This window comes from Scleropages formosus, chromosome 11 (assembly GCF_900964775.1).
Source record: "Scleropages formosus chromosome 11, fSclFor1.1, whole genome shotgun sequence".
In the NCBI taxonomy this organism is placed as follows: domain Eukaryota; kingdom Metazoa; phylum Chordata; class Actinopteri; order Osteoglossiformes; family Osteoglossidae; genus Scleropages; species Scleropages formosus.
In genome coordinates this window covers 19,149,222-19,172,896 of record NC_041816.1, presented here as the reverse complement: position 1 = coordinate 19,172,896, position 23,675 = coordinate 19,149,222, and the positions used below count along the sequence as shown (strand labels likewise).

At 39.0% G+C, this 23,675-nt stretch overlaps 1 protein-coding gene across 3 annotated transcripts in view; it reads right to left on the bottom strand.

Annotated features, from left to right (window-relative positions):
• shank2b (SH3 and multiple ankyrin repeat domains 2b) overlaps positions 1 to 23,675 on the bottom strand; it is a 157,879-nt gene that overhangs the window by 114,191 nt on the left and 20,013 nt on the right. For all 3 annotated transcript variants that reach the window (XM_029256178.1, XM_029256179.1, XM_029256180.1), the window contains exon 2: positions 2,119 to 2,346. In XM_029256178.1, the coding sequence (XP_029112011.1) occupies positions 2,119 to 2,322 (204 nt within the window). In that variant the 5' untranslated portion in view covers positions 2,323 to 2,346. The remainder of the gene's footprint in view (positions 1 to 2,118; positions 2,347 to 23,675) is intronic.

The following is a 23,675-nucleotide window of genomic DNA, read 5'->3' as shown; positions in this document are numbered from 1 at the left end:
GGGAATTTCCTATATACAACAAGAAAAGGTGTAACAGATTGAAGGTGACCCCAGATTTTTGACGGGCCAAGTAAATAATTCATACAGCTGTAGCAAAGAACAGCCTTCTCCGCAGAGCAGAATTATTTCCAGACTGTACTCTATTTCGAGGTTAAATTTCCACAATGGGTGACAGCTGGTATTCTGTCTTTTTCCTCAGTTAACTGAGTGGCTGTCTGGTACGTGCACACCTTTTACTCTAAAGTATGGCCTTCTTCCAGTGCAACATTGCTGATTCATACCGCTGAGCTACATTTTGACCTTGACATATGCAATAAAATGGGAAAAAGGGAATAAAATACATTTCCTAACCATTCCAGAGCTCCCAACCTATCTGGAAAACAAACACTCTACATGTCCCCCTATAAATGCTTTCATAGCACATTACCAGGTCATCAGCTGTGTCCACAGCCCAGCTACAGCTTTAAACTAAGAAGTCACACTATGTAATTTACAGTAAAATGCTGCTTCATAAAAGTGTATTTCATTTCTGATTTCAATAGGTTCGACTGGACCTGATTTTCAAAAAAAAAAAAAAAAAAAAGGGGGGGGGGGGGGGGGGGGGGGGGGCGGCAAAATGAAACAAAACGAAAACACAGCCATTTTAGAAACGATACGAATAACAAGCCAATAAGATCTTCAATTGATCATTCTGGTTCTCGAAGCAGATTTTTAGATAAGGTTGTCAGGATTCATTTAGCTACCCTTCAATCTTCTTGGACAATAGCTTGCATGGTCCGACAGCACTCATGAGGTAGGTGGAGGTTCATGGTGGGGGGAGCCGTAGCACTGTGAGCGGCAGCTTGCGCCCAGCCGGGGAGCCTCGGCAAAGGGAAGATTACATGCAGGCTAGTCGAGCGGAGCTGGACTGGTGATGGCTAGCACCCCCAGCCCTCCCACCTCTACCCTGTCAATCAGACCCTTGTGTCCTCATGCAGCCTGTCAGTCCCCCATGCTGGCACAAGATAATTGAGCAACACACGGAGTGCACTCTGTTCTTGCCTTTGCCCAGGACTGGAGGGCTTGGAGGGTGGAAGCTTTTCGCATCCCCCATCCTGGCAGCCATTGATTTGGCTGACCTGGTTGTGACCTGGATGCATGACAAGGCTGGATGGGAGTGGATTTTGCCCATGTCCCTTACACTCCTCCACACTCCCTAGCAGTTGGGTCCGCCTGCGCTGCGCAACCAATGCACCATGCCTCTCGTGCCTGTTTAAAAAAAGCTGTTGCTGGTGCTGACGGTGGAGCTAGGCACTTTGCTGGATTTACTGCCCTAGTTAACAAAGGTAGCTGGATGCACTGGGGTGTTACTCCAGAAATGATCAAACACACACCTGCCTCTCCTTTGTATCGCCTATCATTCCAGAAGACTAAAAATTAGTTTGGTTGCCTACCGTAAGGTCCATCCTCCCATTTCACTGTAGTGACAATGTTCCTCTTTTGCATATAAAGATGGCACTCATTAAACACTGGTTTTCAAACAGAGAACCACATGCTGGATTTCTTTACACAATATCAGAGCAGAATAAAACACGAGTAAGTGGATTCAGACAGCTGTTAAATTCAGTTCCCCAATGCCTGATGGGAAATCAATGTCGTTCCTCTTCTACGACGATCTCTCCATAATCCTTCTCCTGGCTTTGCATGATTTTTTAGATGTAAATAAATAACATGGTTATCCAGATAGTAAATGGTTAGTAAAATCATTTGCCAACTTAAAAAAAAAAAAAAAAATACCTTGCAGGTACAGATCTGCACAAATGGAAAACAGGAAACGAAAAAAGAACAAACTGAACATATGGGCCCTACATGAACCCCAAAAGTGCACACACCTTTGCTAACAGCAAAAACCACAAACAAGCAATAAACAAACACATAATGGACCACAGAAAGCCTCTATACTGTTTCTCTGTCATGGGTTAACAAGGATAAAATGCTCAGAGATTAAGGCAAAGGTCCATTTCTGTCTATAATTCAGCCCTTTTACAGACAAACACACATTAAGTCTGCTGAGCACAAGGGGCTGTATTCGCCAGGTGGACAGACAGAGCAAAACCATGGTGCCGTCCTTTCACTCACAGTCTGCTGTAGGTCAGGGATGACAACACGTATGACCAGCGAGTTGTTCTGGATGTCCTCCATCCTGCTCTGCGGTCGCTCGCCGGTCGCTTTTATGGTCTCATAGATGGTTTCCTCTTTAGAGCTGTCAGATTCGGATTCCATGGAGTAGTCTGAGAAACTCTGGGCCATCTCATCCTCACTGGATGTTGGGCTCCGTGGCATGTTCAGCGGTCCGGCCGAATTCAGCTGCAGAACGAAAAAATGGGTTACCAGAGGACTCTGTAGAAAAGCTTAGGAGACAGGAAAGTGAGTGTAAGAAATTTTTTTTTTTGCATTATAAATAGGCTGACATTTCAAGTTGCTGTTTTATTACATCTTGATGGAGTGGACTCCATTTTTTCAGTGGCAGATGTAACGGGTGGGACTATTGTTATCATTCAGTAAACCCTTCCACAGCTTAATAACCTTCTGCTTTTGACAATGGAGTGAAGCCTTTCAGGGGTGTCAACAGAATTTAATGAGGACACAGTGTCATGAACAGTATACAAAGTACTGAAATAAGCAATAAAAATACACAGTATAAAGTGTATTGCCTTGCAACCTAAATTCAATTGCTTCATCATTTACATTTTAATATCAAACTCACATGGTGCAACAATATACCTAAAAGGAAATGTCAGAGGAGGTTCTACTTCAATTACATCTTCATTCAGTATTGCCTGAGGTGAATTCACCCAGATGATTTTATCTGACAGAAACAATGTTTTGAAAATGGTTAGACTGAGTTGTACCTTGCAGATGTACAAAAGGGAAAATATTACCTACTAAATTACCCCTGTGATCATGATAATAAAGTACATTCATTATTTTGATTTTCACAATCTTTTATTATCACGATCTTTTATTATTTTATTATCTTTTACAAAATTTAGCTGACTTTTTAAAACTAGTTTTACCCGGTATTTTAGTAAGACTTTACAGAGGAGGAAAAGTGGATGAAAAGTGGACTTTTAAAATATATCGGTAATGTGAAGACAGGTGGACCTCACCTTTCACTGCCACACAACTGGATTGTGCAAGGTTTAATAACTTTTCCATATACTGCATATTATTAATATTTTAGATATATGGTTTTTTTTTTAATAGATGTATAGATGAATCATCACTTTATGTTGTCCCTGGACCAAAACTCCCAATAATGATTGATAAAGATAAAAAAAAAATATGAAAATCCTCCACTGCATAAAAGTATAAAATTTCAGAAACATATGATGTCACTAGCAAAATGTGGAATGAATGATGAAGCACTTCCACATTTACATAAAAAGTGTATTGTACAGTGAAATTCTATTTATTTGCCTGGCTGAGCTGAAGATAACAGTTTAAGTTTTGGAAAGCACAAACCAGCTAGAGATAGAAGGAAGGAGACAAGGAGGTGAAGTGGTCATAAAAATGTCTGAGGCAGTTAAGGTTTAGGCTGCTTCATCTGCTACTTTGTGAAATAATGAGCTATGAGGATAAATATAAATCTGGGTATATGATTTATCAAAAGCTCATATTCTGTGTGGAAAAATTCCTTTCAGACCTCCAGGTATCTGACCACTACGCAAAGGACAAGTGATCACGGTATCACAGCCAACCTTTGTGGTGCTTTTTGTGGAAAATATCACAATAACCAATGTTTTAACACACCACAGGATGCCCTTCAACATGACTTCAATCATCTTTAATCTCCCTTAACTTAAACTTTCCAAGATGAGTCAAGTCCATTCAACAGCATAAATGTCCCAGGAGGCAGAAAGTTTATGTAACATATTATGCAATAAACAGATTATTTTATCCAAAAACTTATACGGAGGCAAGATTCTCTGGAAAAAAAAAAAAATCCTACAGTATCACCCAAAGGACATTGTATTTATTTAAACTACCTTGCCTCTTGGTAGGTGACATATCAGACTAAATCCAAATTTGTCTAAATCCAAATTAGACACAGAAACTATAAATTATAAATATATTAAACTCATATGATGAGCAAGCAATGCTTCAACATAAGATTTTACTTGCATAGAAGAGGGGCTGAGTTAAATTTTTCAGCTTCATTGACATGGAAGTCATTCTCTTCCAAAACACCGAGCAGTACCATTTTAAAAATACAGTAAGAGTAGTGTAAAAAAAAAAAAAAAAAAAGATAATGTAAGAGAAGAAGATGTGTAAAAAAGGATTACATTTACTACACAAACCGCTTTACTGATAAAACTTTTTTCAACAATTATTTTTGGACAATGGCTGCAGCAAAATTAACATTATACCATGGAACATTGAGACAGAAGAACAGTGTTATTGTCTGATTAGACATGGAAGCAGAAGAGGTGGTGACAAAACAGCAACTGTCCCTTAGCAATTTAATTATCAAATACACTTCAATTCTGTGACACTAATAGATCTCTAGTGCCTACAGGTGTAACCTTGGTTGTTGAAGACTGGACAAATTGGCAGGTTTTAATGTATGATGTAAAAAATGTGTCAAAGGACTGGAGTGCCATACTGGATCGAAACTCAAAGAGCCAGACCTTTGTCACAAAACAGATCCCATATATGTAAGACAGCAACCTAGTGTACATAAAGTGGGAGAAGTCAGTACAGACATGCATCGCTTAACGACAGGGATACGTTCTGAGAAATGCGTCGTTAGGCGATTTTGTCATTGTGCGAATATCATAAACTAAAGTGTACTTATACAAACCTAGATGGTCTAGTCTCGATGGAGTCAAGAGAGATGGTAAACATGAGATTCATGATGCTGCTGCCAGCGTAATACAGCATACAGTTTTACAATAAACTTTTTAATAAGTAAAAAGAGTACACTTTAAAATAATGATTAGAAAGTACAGTACAGTAAATACATAAACCAGTAACATAGGTGTTTATTATTATTATCTAGTATGTACTGGACATAATTGTATGTGCTATAATTTAGACGACTGGCAACTCAGTAGGTTTGTTTACACCAGCACCACCACGAACACGTAGCGCTATGATGTTATGACGGCTATGATGTCACTAGTCGATAAGAATTTTTCAACTCCATTATAATCGAGATCACCGTCATATATGCAGTCAGTCATTAAGCAAAACGTCGTTAAGCAGTGTACGACTGTACAAATTTTCTTTCGGTTACAAAACACATGGGGAGAAAGGCAGCTCAGCACTCAAAAAAGCAATACAGCTACAGAAGAAAACCCCAAAGTTTTTATCTATTGTGTCCAAAGGATAATGCCATTTTCCCTCAAAGGCCTTTCAAAATAACACAGCCATTTCAGTAAAAACCAACCCAGCATTTGGGACAATCTACTTGTGTCAAAAACCGTAAACAACCGCTGTTCACATTCAGCCTCGGAATCCATCACAATGCAACACCCTATGTGAGATCACAGAAAATGAGAGGACTTCTCCGTTTACTACAGTTCTTATTTTCTCTGAAGGCCATCTTCTGGACATCTGCTTTATGGGTCATATATCCGGTTGCACAAGAACTGTAGCTGATCCATAGCCAGTAAGAACTGGCTTCACAGGTTTCACATTCACACATTGCGAGTGCTTCAGCGACAGAGAGCCCCTTACACAGCAGGCTTCCCTGTCTGAAAGGCAGCAGTTCCTTCAGAGCTTTGCGCATGGCTCTGCCTGCTGCCCGCTGCCTGCTGCGCGTTCGTCTGTCTGCGTATTAAAGCAAATCCTAAATGAGCCCGCCACACTTTGGCCACGAGCTCAGTTGGTCAGGGCCAAAGACCCAGGGCACTGGCTTTCGTAGCCCTGGCACCCGGCAGACCAATGTCAGTTTAGCAAACGCATTAGCTGTGAATGAGCCCTCCCAGTTACACCCAGCTTCCAAACAGTCACTTATGATACACACACGCACACACAGCATTAAGCAGAACAATATCAAAGTACAGTAAGTAATAAGACGCAAGCCTTAGGGTTAAGAGATCTGACAGGCCACTCTCAATGACTGCCCCTGTGTTGGACTTCGGCATAGATCACCAATGTGGTAAATGTCAATACACATTTTCACCATATTTCTCCTGCAGAGCCTCCACCACTGATGATGTAATACTTTGGAAAATTATGGCCTTTGCCTACAGCAAATTGGGAAAGGTGAGAGTCAGCAGTACACTATTAATATAATCATGGTAAAGGTCATGGTAACACACAATGGACAAGGTAATGGCACATAGCATGTTTAAAAAAATATAAAGGGCACATTTAATTAAAACCTCCAATTAGTATCTTTATTAGGCATAAATATTGTTTAGCATAAGGACTAACAGACATCTGCTAAAAACACAAAGTAGATGCTAGATCACCAGCTAAATGACCAAAGCCATAAAGGCCACCTACAAACAAATGCCGATTAATGCAATTATATCTTTAAGAAAAATAAAAACCAAGACTTTTCTTAGATTGTTTGCTTTGTGTTTAGCTTCCCATGCCACACAATTCACTTTAACCATTTAAATAAAATGTATTGTTCCGAAAGATTGTCATTCACACTTATAAACATAGTATAAACAAGTACAGACTTGCCCAAAGTAAAATCACATGCAAATGATGCGGCGTGGCCCAATGGAACGTCTTGTTAAATTAATGTAAATGCCCAAAAAAAACAGGCAAACACACAAATGTTACACTTTTAGAGGAACACTTCAGATGGTGCATTAACCGTGCAAAGAGGACCGTACTTATCCACTTTATGTGATAAGTGCATAATAACAGCAAGCAGAGGTATTCTGAATCCTGATGGCAGAATCCCAGAAGGGGATGATAAGTGTTGTAGACTCCTAGGAACTGGGTTGTCCTCTACACACTAGAGAGGGAGCAGGGCTTATGGAGGACAAAGGGAAGGGACAACTTCCTGCATATGTTCACCTACATGGGGTAACATCTAATGGGCATTCAGCCCTCCTGTATTCAACTACTGGAGCTACCGGACTATTGCAGACAGACCCAGGACCCAGCAGGTGCTGACAGTGGAAAAAAAGAAACGCAATTCCTGAGGGAGTCTTGGTTTTGGCTGAGAGAGAACAGATGAGTTTCTCTCTCATTATGCAAGCTGGGTAGAAAATAAAACTTAATAAGGCCCTTCCCTCCAAAAAAATTCACCCATCTATGATGTTGGAGATACTAGAGGCTACAAGATAGCCCAGCTATAAAATGGGACCCATCAGAGATATTTGTTAAGAGATTATCACTGCCTTCAGAGCAGTATCATCAATGCTACCAGGCTCAAGCTGCCCATTCAGGCGTGTCTGTTTTATAACAGAACCTAAACCTCCTCTCTGAGCCCCTGGGACAGTATTATGTCTTTGTACCAAACATCTTGTTTCTGCAGCACAGGAGAAATGTAACTCAACTCCATGTATTACTCATGAAAACTCAGCTCCACTTTCACTTAAATGGATGTTTATTCAGCGTACTTTGAAGGCTTCATCCAAACAAACCAAAAGCCTCATCTCTGTCTTGGCCCTGATTACAGAAAGGAATGCAGATGACAGGATTCTGCTTACTCTTCTTCACTTTTCACTGCCTTCCAGGCTGATGAAGGTAAATGGAGCCTGATGGGTGACAGCTACTCTGCTACATGCGCCACTGTAGGTAATGCTGAGAAATGTACAATTGTACCTACATGGAGGTTGACATGGCAACAATGAATTATTTCATCATTGTAAGAAAAAACAGATGGTACTTATGTGTACCATAACAAACAGAATGTAAAATTTAAGGATCAAACACGAGTTCACCATGAAATAATTATATTTGACATAAAGAAAAATGTAAGCAAGAGCTCTAGATTACAATTTCACACAAGCATGAAGAGGCTGATTAAGAACATAAACAGATAAATGATGCATCAATGCGAAAATATGCAAACGAACATTAAATTCTGATGAATGTAAATGAATTTTTATTGGAACAAGGTCCTCAGAAAGATCTTTGGTTCTGAACACTCTAAACCATAATCTATGCACTGGGTATTGTGAAGCATCACTAAACTACCAAGATGCCATCCTCATCTTTTCATTTTATTGGGGAATTAAGGGCTGTTTGATGACACTCTTGTGCTGTGGTATTTTATTCCCAAATTGGTACAGTAATTTGAAATGTCTGATTAAAAAGGACCACTCACTGTTGATCAGCCCTTCGTGATCAGTATCATAAATGTGTGAGGTCATTCAAAGTTCACCTGACTACACAGCAAGGTCCTCATTCAGCACCTGTGTTAAATCCCATGATTGAAAAATTAAATTGGGAAGTAGCCAACCCATACAGAGGGCCATTTTCCTGTTCTTAGAACAGAAGGGCTGTTTAAAACATTTGTGAGTTAGGGCCAACTTTGTGACACCTCTGAGATTAGCTGAGCACCACTAGTCATTCACAACTGTGTGCCATTCACTCATTCTCTAGACAACACTTTATTTCACAATTCTGTCCCAGGAAGGAAAAGTAAGAAACTTCCACTATGTTGTTATACAGTATTTCAATCAAATACTCTATTGAATCCAACAAAATCCCTACTTTCAAATTATGCATCATGCAGAAATAAGCTGTTTAGGTATGCTATTTATTCCTGAAACTCAAAATGCATTTATTCTTTAAACTGAATTAAACTACAACCACATTTGCCAAGTAACAATGCCTGGCCTCTCCTTCTCCCCTTTCATGACACTTCAAGTTAATATTATTTTGCCTTCAATCAGTTAGTCTTAATGCCATGTTAGCAATGGGATATAGAACCAACAAATGCCTTGGTTGCATCGACAGGGTTCAAAGATGTACCATGTGTTCTTAAACAATGAACTAGTCCAATGATGTAGAATGACAACGGTATGCTTTCATGTTCTCATGTAAGGAATAAAGGTCATGATAATGTTGAACACAGGTAACTCTAAACACCTTGTAAGGATACAATCTACAGAGGCCTCTTGCTAACTGCCCTGCAGCATATAGCAGTCATAGGGCATAAGGGATGTTCACTAGTCTCCATCAGTCTGTCTGATGGACTGAATAAACTGGTTAGGAAATTCTATGTGTGAGTGTTTATCCTGCTGAAGCAAGTGAGAAATTGCCTGCAATTTTAGGGCACATTGTTTACTTGGAGAATCACTGAGGATTGCCTCTTGGGAAGAATACATTATATTTGTACAGTGATCCTTTAATCTTAAGCCTTTGAACAACAGATTATAGAAGTATTCATGTTTGTTCCTTCAGATATCTGTCAAATTCCAGTGAAATTGCCTAGGATGAAATCTTCCACAGTGACAGCCTAGTTTGACATCCACAGCACTGTAATGACCCATATGAAATTTGTGCACACACACGCTTGCCATACAAGGGAGGACACTGAATCCACATATTCAGGACTCCGTGGAAGGAGCCTTTAACAGCCACAACACACCTCTCATCAGCTACAGAGAAAGCTCTCAGGGGCAAACTGAGTTACGTGCAAGTGACTTAACGTTGATCAGTGTGTTGCTTAACCCAAGTGTGTACTGAAACGAACAATGTCAAAGCTAGTACTGAGGTTACCATGGCAGAATAAATACACAGTGGGAAGTGTGGTGTATAGGTAAAGGGGAAATGCAGGGCTCAGTGTGCAGCTGGATGACACTGTGAAACTGCTCCAGTGTTTTGGTTGGGACAGATGACAGAATTACACCACTCAAAACTGATATGTAGCAGGGAGAAGGGAGAGCAAGAAGCCATTGTTTCGCATTGAAAATAACAGCGGCATTAGAGTCATTATTTGCATTTATTTGATGCTTTTCTCCAAAGTGACTTCCAATGAACTCTATGTAGTGTTATCAGCCCACACACTTTATTCATCAAGATTACTTACACTGCTAGGTACACTACTTTCAATGGGTCACTCACCCATACATCAGAGGAAAACACACACACACAAAATGGGTGAACCTGAACAGCATGTCTTTGGACTGTGGGAGGAAACCCATACAGACAAGGGGAGAACATGCAAACTCCACACAGACTGAGCATGGATTTAACCCATGTCCTCTCGCACCACACAGGCACTGTGAGACAGCAGGGCTACTCGCTCTACCCCCCTCTTTTAGTAACAGACTGCAGTTTCCTGACTCCAGCTTGTTCAAACTATACAGTGGAGAGATTGTTGACACATGTTCTGGTGAAGCAGTATTTGGTGTGATGTGTTTCAGCTTCAGGACATTGCAGAATGCACCATGTGTACTGGGTTTCCACCAACTAACCCAGCCTCTGTCTCTTGTTCATTATTTGCCTTAGTAAGTGACACTGTTTTAAGTGCTGAGTGCATGGAGTACTTTGCTAAGTGCAGGTTTGTTACAACATTGTCTGCAAGTTCGATGGGAGTCTCACAGGAGAATGTGCTTCTGTTTTTAAATGCCCTATTTTCACTTGATAAAACATGGAGTGGCAGGGATTAAGTGCAGCCAACAATAAAGACACTCACACTGATTAATTGCATTTTGTCAAATGGACCATCATGGAAAAGTGCATGAAAAGAAAAAAAATAAATTGAAAAGTTAAAAACAAAAAAACAGAATCCTGTTTCATTGTGAATATAGAAACATAAAGCATAAAAATACTCTTGGGAAGGGGGACTCAGACCAACAAAATAATGCAAATTATAGTTTTTTATAAAAACAAGCAACAGATGAAAAAATATATTAATAGTGCATTACATATTATTTAATATATAATATTAACTAAATTATTTACACAGATGAAAAGCAGGAACCCAGGCTGATCTCCTTTATCCATTTCTCAGGAAGCAACACAGCTCATCCAACACAGACATCCTCATTTCTTTGTATTCTTCAAATGCTGTAATGCTAAAAATTGACCTGAATTGCAAAGAAAAAAATACAGCACCTGCAGGAACATGAAGAATCAGAAAATACATTTATCCATTTAGCTGATGCTTTTCTCCAAAGCGACTTACAGTGTTAATCTACCTACAATTTACATACCCATTTGTACAGCTGGGTGATTTTTTCTTTTTTTTTTTTAAAAAACTGGAGCAATTTTTAGGGGAAGTACCTTGCTCAAGGGTAATACAGCCAGATGTGAGATTCAAGCCTGCGACCTTTTGGTTCAAAGGTAACTGCTCTAACCACTACATTACCAGCTGTCCTTACTGCAGTAGGGTATCTGAATAGTTATCAATTTATATATATATATATATATATATATATATATATATATATATATATATATATATATATATATATATATATATATATATATACACACACACACACACACACACACACACACACACACACACACACACACACACACACTTTCAGAACCGCTTGTCCCATACAGGGTCACGGGGAACCGGAACCTACCCGGTAACACAGGGCATAAGGCCAGAGGGGGAGGGGACACACCCAGGACGGGACGCCAGTCCGTCGCAAGGCACCCCAAGCGGGACTCGAACCCCAGACCCACCGGAGAGCAGTACTGTGGTCCAACCCACTGCGCCACCGCACCCCTCAATATACAGATATATATATATAAAATATACACACACACACACACACACACACACACACACACACACACACACACGATTAGATAGTTCATTAGACAAAAGCGACAAAGAATTCAGAAACACCTATACTACAATTAGAAAGGCAGCTACTCAGATGAGTAACATTAACTTGAATACCAATTACCAAAATGTGTCAAACATTACAAAAGTCTTGACAGTCAGCACTTTAATACACCAACATCTACACCTTTAACAAACATGAGATATTTGAAAGAAATATAAGAATATAAAAGTTTTTACCTGAACTGAAGGTGTTTCAGAAATTCTAAAGTACAGCACATACCCAACAAGGAAAAACTGCAGTGGAACATGAGCCACACACTGATCTCTGTGGTGGGGGTAGACAAAACACTTGACAAAATACTTAACTATTGCTGAAAACAACAGTCTGAAAGATTGCCGCGGAGTTGAATCAACATTTATGTCCCACTATGTTGTGACCCTTACAAGCCTGATTATTTATGGTAGGGCTGTCATTCTTAAGCTACCTGTATTAAAAGATGGCATGGAAAAAAATCGGACGCAATGAAGGTAACACCTGGGTATTTCACCAGTGGAGGGAGGGAGTGAATGAAAAGCACACTTTGCCTGCTGCCAACTGTTAAACATGGTGGTGGATCTATGATGGTAAAGGCAGCAATCATGTGATACCTCAGCACAGTTATATAATCACAAAGGAATATGAAACCATTTTAGGCAAGCAGGTACACCCATTTAGACAGGCACTATTTCCTTATGATGCTTCGATTTTTCAAGCAAACAAAAACCCCCAAACGCATAGTTCAATATGTGGCTTAAACACTGCTGACTTTCCCACTAACATCTAAAAATCACTGTATTTCATAGGATGCTCTGGTCGTCAGAATATGAACTACATTTCCAACTCTCTCATCCTTCAAACAAGTGGAACCTTTGAAGAATGGAATTGCGTGGCTGAATTCCAAGAACTGAAGCAGTTGTGAAGGAAACTAACCTACTCCTTGATGCTCGGATAGCCTTCACAATTCTGACCTCACCAAAAAATATAAATCATAGAGGCTATGTTTAAAGACTGTTCAATTGTGCGAAATATAGGCATGATGTAGAGAAAACCTCTATTTAGGAGCAAAGTACTTTACCTTCACTATGCCATACTGCCAGAATACCAGTGTGTTTAGTGGACTGACTTATCAATATCAGCATACTAACTGTATTGAAAACCACAAAATGATCCTTTTGGCTGAAAATGTCACTTATGACATTGAGTTAAAATATCAAAGATTAACTTTGACAATAAACAATTAACCTTAACATCACATTACCTGTCATGTCCGTAACCATATTTCATGTGAATAAGCAGCTGGAGACTGCTCTCTCTGACACATAGAATAAAACAGCATATCATTTTTCTGATATTGCTATCCGTTTACAGGTTGTATGGAGAGAGTTTACACAATGCAAATTAATCTGGTCTGCTGTTACAATGACATTTACATTAAAATGCAAGATTCTTAATGAAGACAATGTAATGGGTCTGACAGGAAAGGAAGCAATTTGTGTGACAAAGATTAATTTCTGAATGTCACAGGAATCTCTAAACATGAGGGAAATAAAAAAAAAGTAATTTAACTGCAGCAGTACTGGAGGGCCCCTCACTGTCCTCTTGTGGCTTTTTCTGGTCCTAATATGACCTTGTCACATGTGTACCTAGATCATCACCTTGTTTGGTTTTCATTTCACTGCATAAATAAAGCACAGTCTGAGCCCAAGGTAAAAATATATAAATAAATAGGTACTTTTCCACCATTGTGCCACTAAAATTACACCCAATTATATATACAGCTTTTTTGATTTTATCAGAAATAAACTTCAAAACCTGAAATGGTTTAATCATAAATCAAAGGCTACCAAGATGAAGGGCAGTGTTTCTCAAAATCTGTCAAACTACAGATAATACTGGTTTCATTAACCGTTTTGGCACTTGAAAATGGATCTAAAATACTGAGGTATGACAATTATGGGAAACTACCACTATTGAATCGTTTACCAATTTTTTTTTCAGTCGATCTGAATATTGCCATTCTGGTAACCTGCCTTGGCCTTATAAAATAATATGGTATTGGACATTGTTGAAGACTCTTAGGTATAGAGTTTTCCCAAGAGTGAATATTGCATTAGTAAGCACTAAAGTACAACTTCTTAGCATCTCTTTCTAAAGTTTGCAATATGTTTCATAAAGAAAAACCAAACAAACACTGAGGGTGAAGAGGAGATGCATGACTTTTACCATTAACAAGTAGACTAGCATTGCTGCGTTCCAACTGGAATGCAATGAAAGGCAAAACGTCTCTGCAGCTTATTGGTGCTCAGCGTCACACTGAGCTCACACTTTGGAGGCAGAGATGGGTTCACATAAGAAACACGACAAAGTGAAATGTAGAGGGAAAGACTACCAGGGCTGGCAGCAGGAATAAAAAAAAAAAAAAAAGCCATAAGGTGGAGACTGCCCAACCTGGAGAAATACAGTGAATGGACAGCTAGGACACACAATGATTAGTTTCCTGAATTATTAGAAGTACATAAACTTTAAGCTTCATAAATACAGAAGGTATTACAATAGTCCATGAACTAAAATGCAATAGGGGAAAAAAAAAATAATGACTTAACAAGTATAACTGTGTGACAGACTGGTTTATACGGAGGAAAGATTGAAGGATGGACACTGCATTTGGACTAGCAGCTTGAGCAACATATCTTGGGAAAACAGAGGATGGACACCAGAAACAGTGAATCAACAATGACAGGAGGACATTAGGAATGTTAGAGAGCAGACAGTTGCTTGGACTTACCAGACACCATGCTAATTATAGCATGCAGGACATAGATTGAAAGATACCATAATTGAGAGGAAAATCCATTTACATAAATATGCAATTACCTAAGAAGTACATTCCTCAGGGGGTCTGTATATTATGCAACCTGATTGCTTTTCTTGGAAAATCCAGACTGCAAAATAAGCAGGACACCATCCTCAATAAACACAAATAATTCTATTGACTGCTATAGTAGAAAGAGAAAGGAGATCAGAAGGCAGAGTGAATAATGACAAGTGTAAATTGATTGAACAGGATGAAAAACAATCAATTCAGAACAGACTTCTGTTTAGGAAAATTCACATGCAATAGTGTTCAAAAGTTTGGAATAACCCAGAAACTGACTGTCACGTGAAACCTCAACATATCTACCAACTAAACATACTCACAAATAAGAAACAAAAAAAAATTAAAGGAAAATTTGAGAAATCCCCACAACCACTGTTGTATAGAACAGTTTTCTGTAAGTACATCATATTGCTGAGACATAACTTACAATGACTAAAAACCATTATATGGCACCTTTGGCATTTCCAAAATGACTAGGAATACCTCTCTGGATCTGAATTTCAGTTTACTGAAAATGTCCCAACAAATTGCTTTTAACGGTTCACATTCAACCTCTTTTTAATGGCATACAAGCCAGCAATTCCTATTGTTGTTTGCCCCCCTTAAATCAAGACCAATTTATTTTGCCTATGGGGATACAATAAAAGTGGATGGTGTTTGTTTTCCTTAGTAAAAGTGAACATTTCAATTCTGAAACTGACCTTTAAAAAAGGTTTTCCAACCTTATATTCAGTAGCAAGTGTTCTTTTGCAAGTCATCCTTTATGAATATGCTATGACAATAAAACCATTTTACTTAATCTGTGCTATGTCAGAAGAGTGACTTTCTGTCTGTAGAAATAGTCTTTCATCCAATTAGCACTTTGATTTCTGTCTGACAATGAGCTTTCACATAACCAATTTCCAAAGCATTCTGACCTTCTCTTTCCCTTATTTTTTGTCTGTTTAATAATTCACATACATTGCAGATCTGGAGGATGAAACACTTTGCTTGCTGAAATATTGATCAGCAATAAAAGAAAAAAGGCATTGAACAGGCCTTCTCATTAAACCCCGCTCATAAGATGAGCATAGAGTCCCTGTTCTTCCAGGTTCTTCATCAAGAGCTTTCCGGTAGGATGTTCACTGGGGCTCCTTTTCCATGGGCAATTTAAAAGCGAAATATTTTTCTAAGTCCTAGATGTCCAACCTCAGAAATGCACCATGAGGCTGAAAGGTGAAAGAAGTCATGTTTATCCTTCTCCTCCATTTTATTCTTCCTTAAATCACCTAGCAACACAATATCAGGTCCGAAAGAGGTCCTTTCACTGACCGTAGAAGCTTAAATGTGACATATCATCTATCACAATGCTATTACAGCAAATATGACCAGAACAGCAGTCCTGTAAGTGGAAAATGGCAACGGCTGCACACCAGATTTTAGCAATGGATTGTTGCGAGGTAGAGAAGTACAGTATATGTGCAAGCAAAAGGGCATACAATGACTAACACAAAATGCTGTGGAAGAAAATGAAAAACAAAGGTGCTTTCTTGTAACATGATGCCCAAAACATTCACCAGTTAGACAAATTTATACAATTTTAATAAATAACTTAGTTGAAATGTCTTGATTTCAGATCTAAATGCATCACACAAAAAGAGAAATTTGTCCATTCAAAGCATCAACGGGATATTTCATGGTCCAACATGCAGAAGGTAAAGAGATGCCATGATCAGAATCATTCTGAGCAGGAGGACACAACCACTTCCCAAAGATGCTACTCACCCTTTTGAAAAGTGACAAGACAGGGACCAGTACAGCATCCATGCATGATTTTTAAAAAAAAAAAAGAAAAAAAAATCCATGAAAACTGACTGCCCCACTCGATAACCCATGACACCAGGGTCACACAGTGATCCCAGCATACGTGAATGAAAACCAGTTAACTAGGACATAAGGTTTCCTAGCATATGAAAAATGCAGGTTTTTACTTAAGACCAAGTAACCTACTATGACACAATTGAGCTGAACTGTGGGCAAGTTCAATTAGCCCTTCCATTTTCTCATTCTAGTATTCATTAATCTCTTTAATCTATTAATGTCACAGCTGCTCTATAATTGCACTTAGAAAAATTGAAGTGTAAATACAAATACTGCAGCCATAATCTGATTTTCAAAACAGAGCAAAACTGAGAAACATATGATCCATTCACAGTTTCCAACTCTGTAAATGACACAAAGAGCACCAGAAAACACACATTCTGGCATATTGCCCGCACGTGGAAGAATGGAAATCGCATACAGAAGGTAAAAATTCAGCAGGAAGTGTACACCGCACCTCTCAGGGGGACACCAGCATGTGACAGCTACACAATCAGACACAGCTGCCTTCCCCGCAGTGCCTGATTTCACTCATCAGCCAGAGTGCCCCAATCAACTCAAAGAGCCTCCTGTCATGGACTCATCAACCATGAGGCACTAGAAGAATGGAGGGGAAACTTTCACGTGCACAGAATTCCAAAAATAGCAAATTGCATATTTGCCCTCAATTTCAACATCCTTGTGTCTTCCTCGACCTGGAATGTGAACAACGGTGGGCATATTTACGGGAGTTCCAGTAATAAGACATTTCCTAGACATCTTCCTGAGGCATAGGGTATATCTGGGTATCCTCTTAAAGAGAAGTTCAAGGAAAGGATGTTGGCTAAGCCTGTGCTCAAGCTATTATGGGATTTTATTAGGGGTTTGATCACACCTTTCGTATGTGTCAGAGCACTTTTTATTGAAAGCATGATACATGCCATAAAGCAGGAAAAATATTGCCAGACATAAAATGGTTGTCCTATGTAAAAAGGACTATATTTGGGTGTCAAAGTTTTCATCCAGTGACTTATTTTCCTCAAGAAATAATGGCAACTTGACCTTAAAACAGGAATTCACCTACGGTAGTGATTTTACTGAACAATTAGCCCCATTATGTGTGGAATGGATGTACACTGTAGATCTGATAACGCAGCTCAATAGAACGTGGGATCGCATATAACGCGGTCAGAGTTGGACCCCAGTTTTTTCTTCTTCGATCAGTTCCACTTTCCACGCGTTTAAAATCTAGGTGGTTCCCAAACATATTTCCGAAAGTCGACAGGTAAATTGTGCAATATAGCAATTAGTACAACACAGACCTATGGAGAAAAATAAAAATTAATATTTTGTGAAAAACCTTTTTAATGTCTAGTAGATCTATGTTTTTTTTGTTACTGCTGTTGTAAAGCTTTTTATTTCCGTGATCTTTTGGTGTAACTTTGCTCTCTTGCTCTAGAGCAGTAGTGACAGCTTTAGTCTCCCAACATCTGATGAATTTAATCTACAAAGACTATCAAGTCAACAATATAGGGAAAACCCTTTTGTTTTCCCTGATATTTTCATTTAGCTTCGCTATCTTGCTGCAAAAGAATGCCGTTTTGACTAGCAAATTAATGCTCTGAAGATGTGACTAATTAGCAAAGTCAAACAAATAAAACGTCTGTCGTGAAACAGCCCTGTAGCAATAATAGCATTTAATGTTAAAGAACTCACCACATGTGGAAACTGGTTCATTACATTATGGTTAATCAATAAAAACAAGAATTGTTGAATTACACTTTATTCAATGTTATTAGTATGTTGTAATTACGAAGTAATGTGGGCTGCAATGTATCACTTATTTTCACTCGCACATGTGCAGATGGTTGCTTTTTCTGATGTTAACCTCCTCTCAACAGCAAACTGGAGTTAAACTTTCTTCAACCTTCATCAAAACTCTAAACTTGTTACAACGCAAACTCATAACGTGGAATGCAAGTTTGGACCCCGCCATCCACATTATTTTGGATGTACAGCGTACTTCAATAACCAGCACTAGAAGAATGTGTGTAACCTCTTCATTGAGGAAAAAATGGTCAAAGGGAAGAACATCATGTAACAAAGGACACCTATGAACAGTGTGTTAAATATGCTATGTCTTCTTTGTAACTATGATAATATGGAGACATCAAGGAAGAGACCCAAGACAGATAAGGACACATTCTGAAATGTGGCCATGGTTTTAATGGGCCTGAACTACAAGTTACTGATCCACAAGTATTACATAATGCAATAGCACTTTGACATAGAAAAGCCAATCAATGGGGTGATAAAGAAGGTTAAACAATCATTTTAGTGGGTGGATGGCTCTCGTGGCATTTATAAACATGGCAAGATTGCTTTGACATGTTTATCCCCAAGGCCTCAAAACCAATGGGTAGTTTCATGAAGAACCCATCTTGTGCTGAACTTTGATAAGAACACAATAACCTTAGAGTCACTTTCAACTTAATTTTTAAATTAGTCATGCAAATAGCCAAGAATTCACACACAACTGCACTCAGTGCCAACAGCTAACAGTCACTGCCACTTCCTTTCTGCAACTAAAATGCATGACCAAAATCAGCTAAACGAGGAAGAGCACTCTTAGTTATGGCCCTGATTTATTCTGTCTGCATCCGTCATCAGTAACATCTTTATACCACTTCTTTGGAATGTTTTCTTCTGCTTTACACAAGCAAGGTTGTGCCAAGTCACCCTTGCGCATGAAATGGCATAGGAAAATGGAAAAACAACATGAAAAATGAAGAAACCAAGCTGAAGAGTATGCAATGGAGGAAAGAATCAGGAGTACATATTAAAGTGTTTGACCTTAAACACCAATTAGGTGTCTCATTTCTAACTGAAAACAGACCACAGAACTCTACTCAGATTTCCACATTAGTAACAGGATGAACCCATGAGCAAGGTCAGTGCGACCGCTGCTCTGCCACTGACCAGCAAAACTATACACCTTCTGCCTCATTTACTGCTATCCAATCAGATCTCTTTGATTTATCAGTCAGGTGGCAGGCTAAAGTCACTGAAGATTCACAATGTAGAGTTCCATGGAAGCACTGTCTTTCAACACGACTGGGCACCATCAACATTCACCACAGTTGTCAGGAACACTTCACAGCAGGCCTTCAAACCACTCATAAAACTGGAGTAAGTGGTGGCTTAAAACTTAAACCAGCTCCATGATTAAAGGACTTTCTCAAAGATTCCCTCACATGCCACTGGGAGTAAATACTGCTAAGTACTGGTGACAGCCCTGGCTGTTTATCCTTTCATTTCATGCCTATTTTTACCTAGGACCAAACCTTTCAGTGATATCGTGTGAACTCCCAGACAAAATATAAATCTACCAGAGGAGACATAGGCTATGGGTGAAAGCTGACTGAATATTCCAGTTACAAATGTTTCTCACTACTATTACAGCAGCATCCTTTTCCGTGAACTGGCAACTTTTTGTTCAAAGCAAGCAAACAAAGTTGTTTTTAAAAAAAAAAAAAAAAAAAGAGAGCAAGCCATTTCATTCAGCACTGCTATTAAACTTGGTTGACCTCCCTTGCCAAACCTGCCATAAAAAGACTATTGAGCATTTGACAGAGATTAGTACACGAGCCCAATACTACCCAGCACTGGAAGAGCAATTAGTAACTGAAATCCTCCTTGATGAGGTAACAGAACGAGCCACCACTTCATCCATGGAGACCAAACTTGCACACATAGTAGGCTCCACTTTGCTCACAGCTTGCTGATTGACTTCATTTGTTTGGTTTTTCAGCCTGCTGAGATGAAGAGCATAATTGCCACTTCTGCAAGGTAGCTCCAGAGAACAGCCCCCAGGAGGCCGTACCAAGTGAGCAATGCTGCGGGAAGGTATTTATTCATCACACCAGATAAAACAGTGGCCCATCCTTCCATACCAAAACATCTTGCTCCTCCCAGTCAAAATGCATTGAAATTCCAAGCGCCAATAAGCTTCAGTGGCACCTGTTAAAGGCTATCATTGCTTTTCTAATATTTACTGTGCTTCAACCAGCAGTCATTCACAAACCTACTACCCTGTCAGAACGAGATCTTTAATCAATCACAAAGGTAGTCTTAGCAACCTAGGCTGTGAGATAGGCATTAATTTGCACTGGAAGAGATTCAAGGAACTACTCTGAGGCTCATTTGTCTAAAGGGCTTGTGGAAGGGTTATAGACTGAGGGTATCCTCTAATTCATTCATTCATTTTCTAAAATGCCCATTTCAACTGGTTTAGCACCAGAAGAAAAATGACATTCAAAAGAAGATTCCAGTAAAGTGGGAGTAGTTTAATGCACATAAAGTACAGTATAAATGGCAAACATTGTAATGCTAAAAAGTTTTAACTACATACTTAAAACTCGAGTAAAACCCAAACAAAAATCCCTATCATGATAAAAATGCAGACAAGCCACAGTGAAGCTAATTAACCAAAAATACACCGTATTGGCCATTTCTGAAAGTATATAAATAAATGTAGTTCAGATATGAAACTTGAGACTACACACAGCTACTTAAAGAACTGAACCCTCAATCAGGCAACATTCAATCTTCGAGCCCAAAGATCAAAGTCATCGTCATCCCTCATTTTTAATTTGTTTCCCTGCAACACTGTAGCAGAAGGCAAGTAAACATTCAACAACCCAGAATGAGAGAACTATATTATCAGCTGCACTCTGACTATCAAAAAAGTGAAATACTTCAACTTTCTTCACTGGAGAGTACATACGTACCAGTCACTGCACCACTTTGGAATTGTCAACTGTGCTCAACTACTTAATCACTCAAAAAAGACTTCAATGAATGAAGTTTGTCAATACAAATTGCCAATGTAATAACTATACAGTGGAACTAAGTCTCTGATGGCACATAACACTCAAGAAACAGAAATAAATTGCTCTGTTGACCTAGCACGGCTAGGCACTGCAGGTCACAAAAAGCACCTAGATACTGCAAAGTTTTACATGTGCAACTCTTGAAATGGCAAGCATAAATTAATTCATGGGGTAGCATATTGGTTGGAGCTGCTGCCTTTAGACCCAAAGGCTGCAGGTTTAAATCCCACTTCCAGCTGTAGTACCCTTGAGCAAGGTACTTACCCTAGATTTCTCCAGTAAAAATTATTCAGCTGTATAAATGGGTAAATAATACTTAACTCTGCAAATCGCTTTGGAGAAAAGTGTCAGCTAAATGAATAAATGTATACAGGAGATCCCACTTTCTTGTTAAATTTTTCTTGGTAAATTCTCATATCAAGTGGTTCCCATATACTGAACCTAAACTTTGTGACCAAGAATTTGACAGGTGTGTTAAAGTCCAAGATTCCCATCTCTGACCCTCTGAAGAAATTTTTTAAAGTCCTGATATTGTAGACCTTTAATCAAATTATTCTTTGACTCCAATGAGCAGGAATTAACTGGGCACATAATTGAATGCTGCTTCAGTAAATTGCCCTATGGATTCCCTTTCAACGCAACACAGTTCTTGTTTCAAACAATTTGTAAGGCCAAAACACCAGTTCTTTCACGAAACATAGGTGTATCTGCTCTGCATAGATAATTATGGTATGAACTACAGAAACCAAACTGACACAAACTAAACCCAAAACATTCATACTCTGCATCAAGAAAAATCAGGAAAGAGGGTTTAAAAATCACAAACAGCTGCACATGTACTCATAAAAACATGACTTATATGTACAATGTTGGTTTAAAACTTCAATATCCTTAAGGCCTTTTAAAAAAATATATTTTTTTTAAAAATCAGCTTTTTATCTCACACAGAGCTCACACTGTTTATAAAGATTAAATCTTCTCATCATGAAGTAGGAAACAATCAGCTGAGCAGGAAGGCATAATTATTAATTTCTCCCCAATCTGGCAATCTGAATATAATAAATAAAATGGAATGCACTGAAGCTATTATTCAGTGACTTCACATTCCAAATCCTCTCTGCAACAGAGAAGGGTACCTCTGAGTTGGTGGAGACTCAGGAGCTGATTTCAAAACACAAGAGGTGATGAAAGACTATGCAAGACTGCAAGTACACACTTTGTTAATAGACTTTGGCCTTTTAATGAAATGCAAATGTCAAGGAATTTATTGGTATGTGGATGAATATACTGGACAGTGGGGGGACAAAAGGAACTTAACCACTTAATCTTTCACTTTCATGACAATTATACTCAATATTCTGCTTTCTCACCTAAGTTGACAGAGTTTCATTTAACTTTAATATATTTCTTAATTATGCATATCTACCCTAGTTATGGAGCATTTGGAGGTTCATAGTTTATGTCCAAATTGCTGAATATTCATAAGAAATTATTTTGAGAAGAAAACAAATTACTTCAAAGAGAAAAGCACTAGTCCAGACTTAGTAAATCCATACTATAGAACACTATGAAATAATGATAGAACCCGCTTTGATTATTGGGGGGGGGGGGGGGGGGGGGGGTCTGGAGCTAAACCTCTGTGTGCCAAGAGAATAAAAGATCTCATTTTCTGTTAAAATTAATCTGTTTGTGCAAACTTCCCCAAATGCACTGTGTTTAATATGTTGCGGAAAAAAACTCCAACAGTAAAAATGCATAAAAATGAAGAAAACAGCTGAACATTCAGCATTAAACACCACCTTCAGCGAATAACTATTTTAGCGAAATACAGACACGGCCAGAAATGTGCCGTCCTCATGACAATTTTAGTATTAACAAATCTTAATTAGCATATTTGATGAAACCATTTCCCATGATAACCAGGCCCTCAACAGAGTCAGGGTTTGGCTGATTACAGTTCATGCAAAAGTTATGGCTAGGAACATGGAAGGACAAAGGTAAGATAAAAAACACAAAGGCAAGTGCTTCAAAGAGATGTTCAGCACATTTGTGTAATCTGGGGACGTCTGAAGTGCGCTCTAACTGTACCTGGAAGGGGAGCAGGCACAGCATCACAAGCCGTGTTAATGGCTCACTCACAGCCTCTCACCGGTGTTCCCAATATTTAACAGAGGCGTCCGTTCCATTTACAAACCAACTCCCCTGCGACGGAGAGTGCACTTACGGTGTCCTAATGGTGCAGACAAAGGAGGCAGTGGAGTGACGGGTGATTCGGGTATACAAGAGAAACCTCTCACGAAAGACCGAGGACAATCA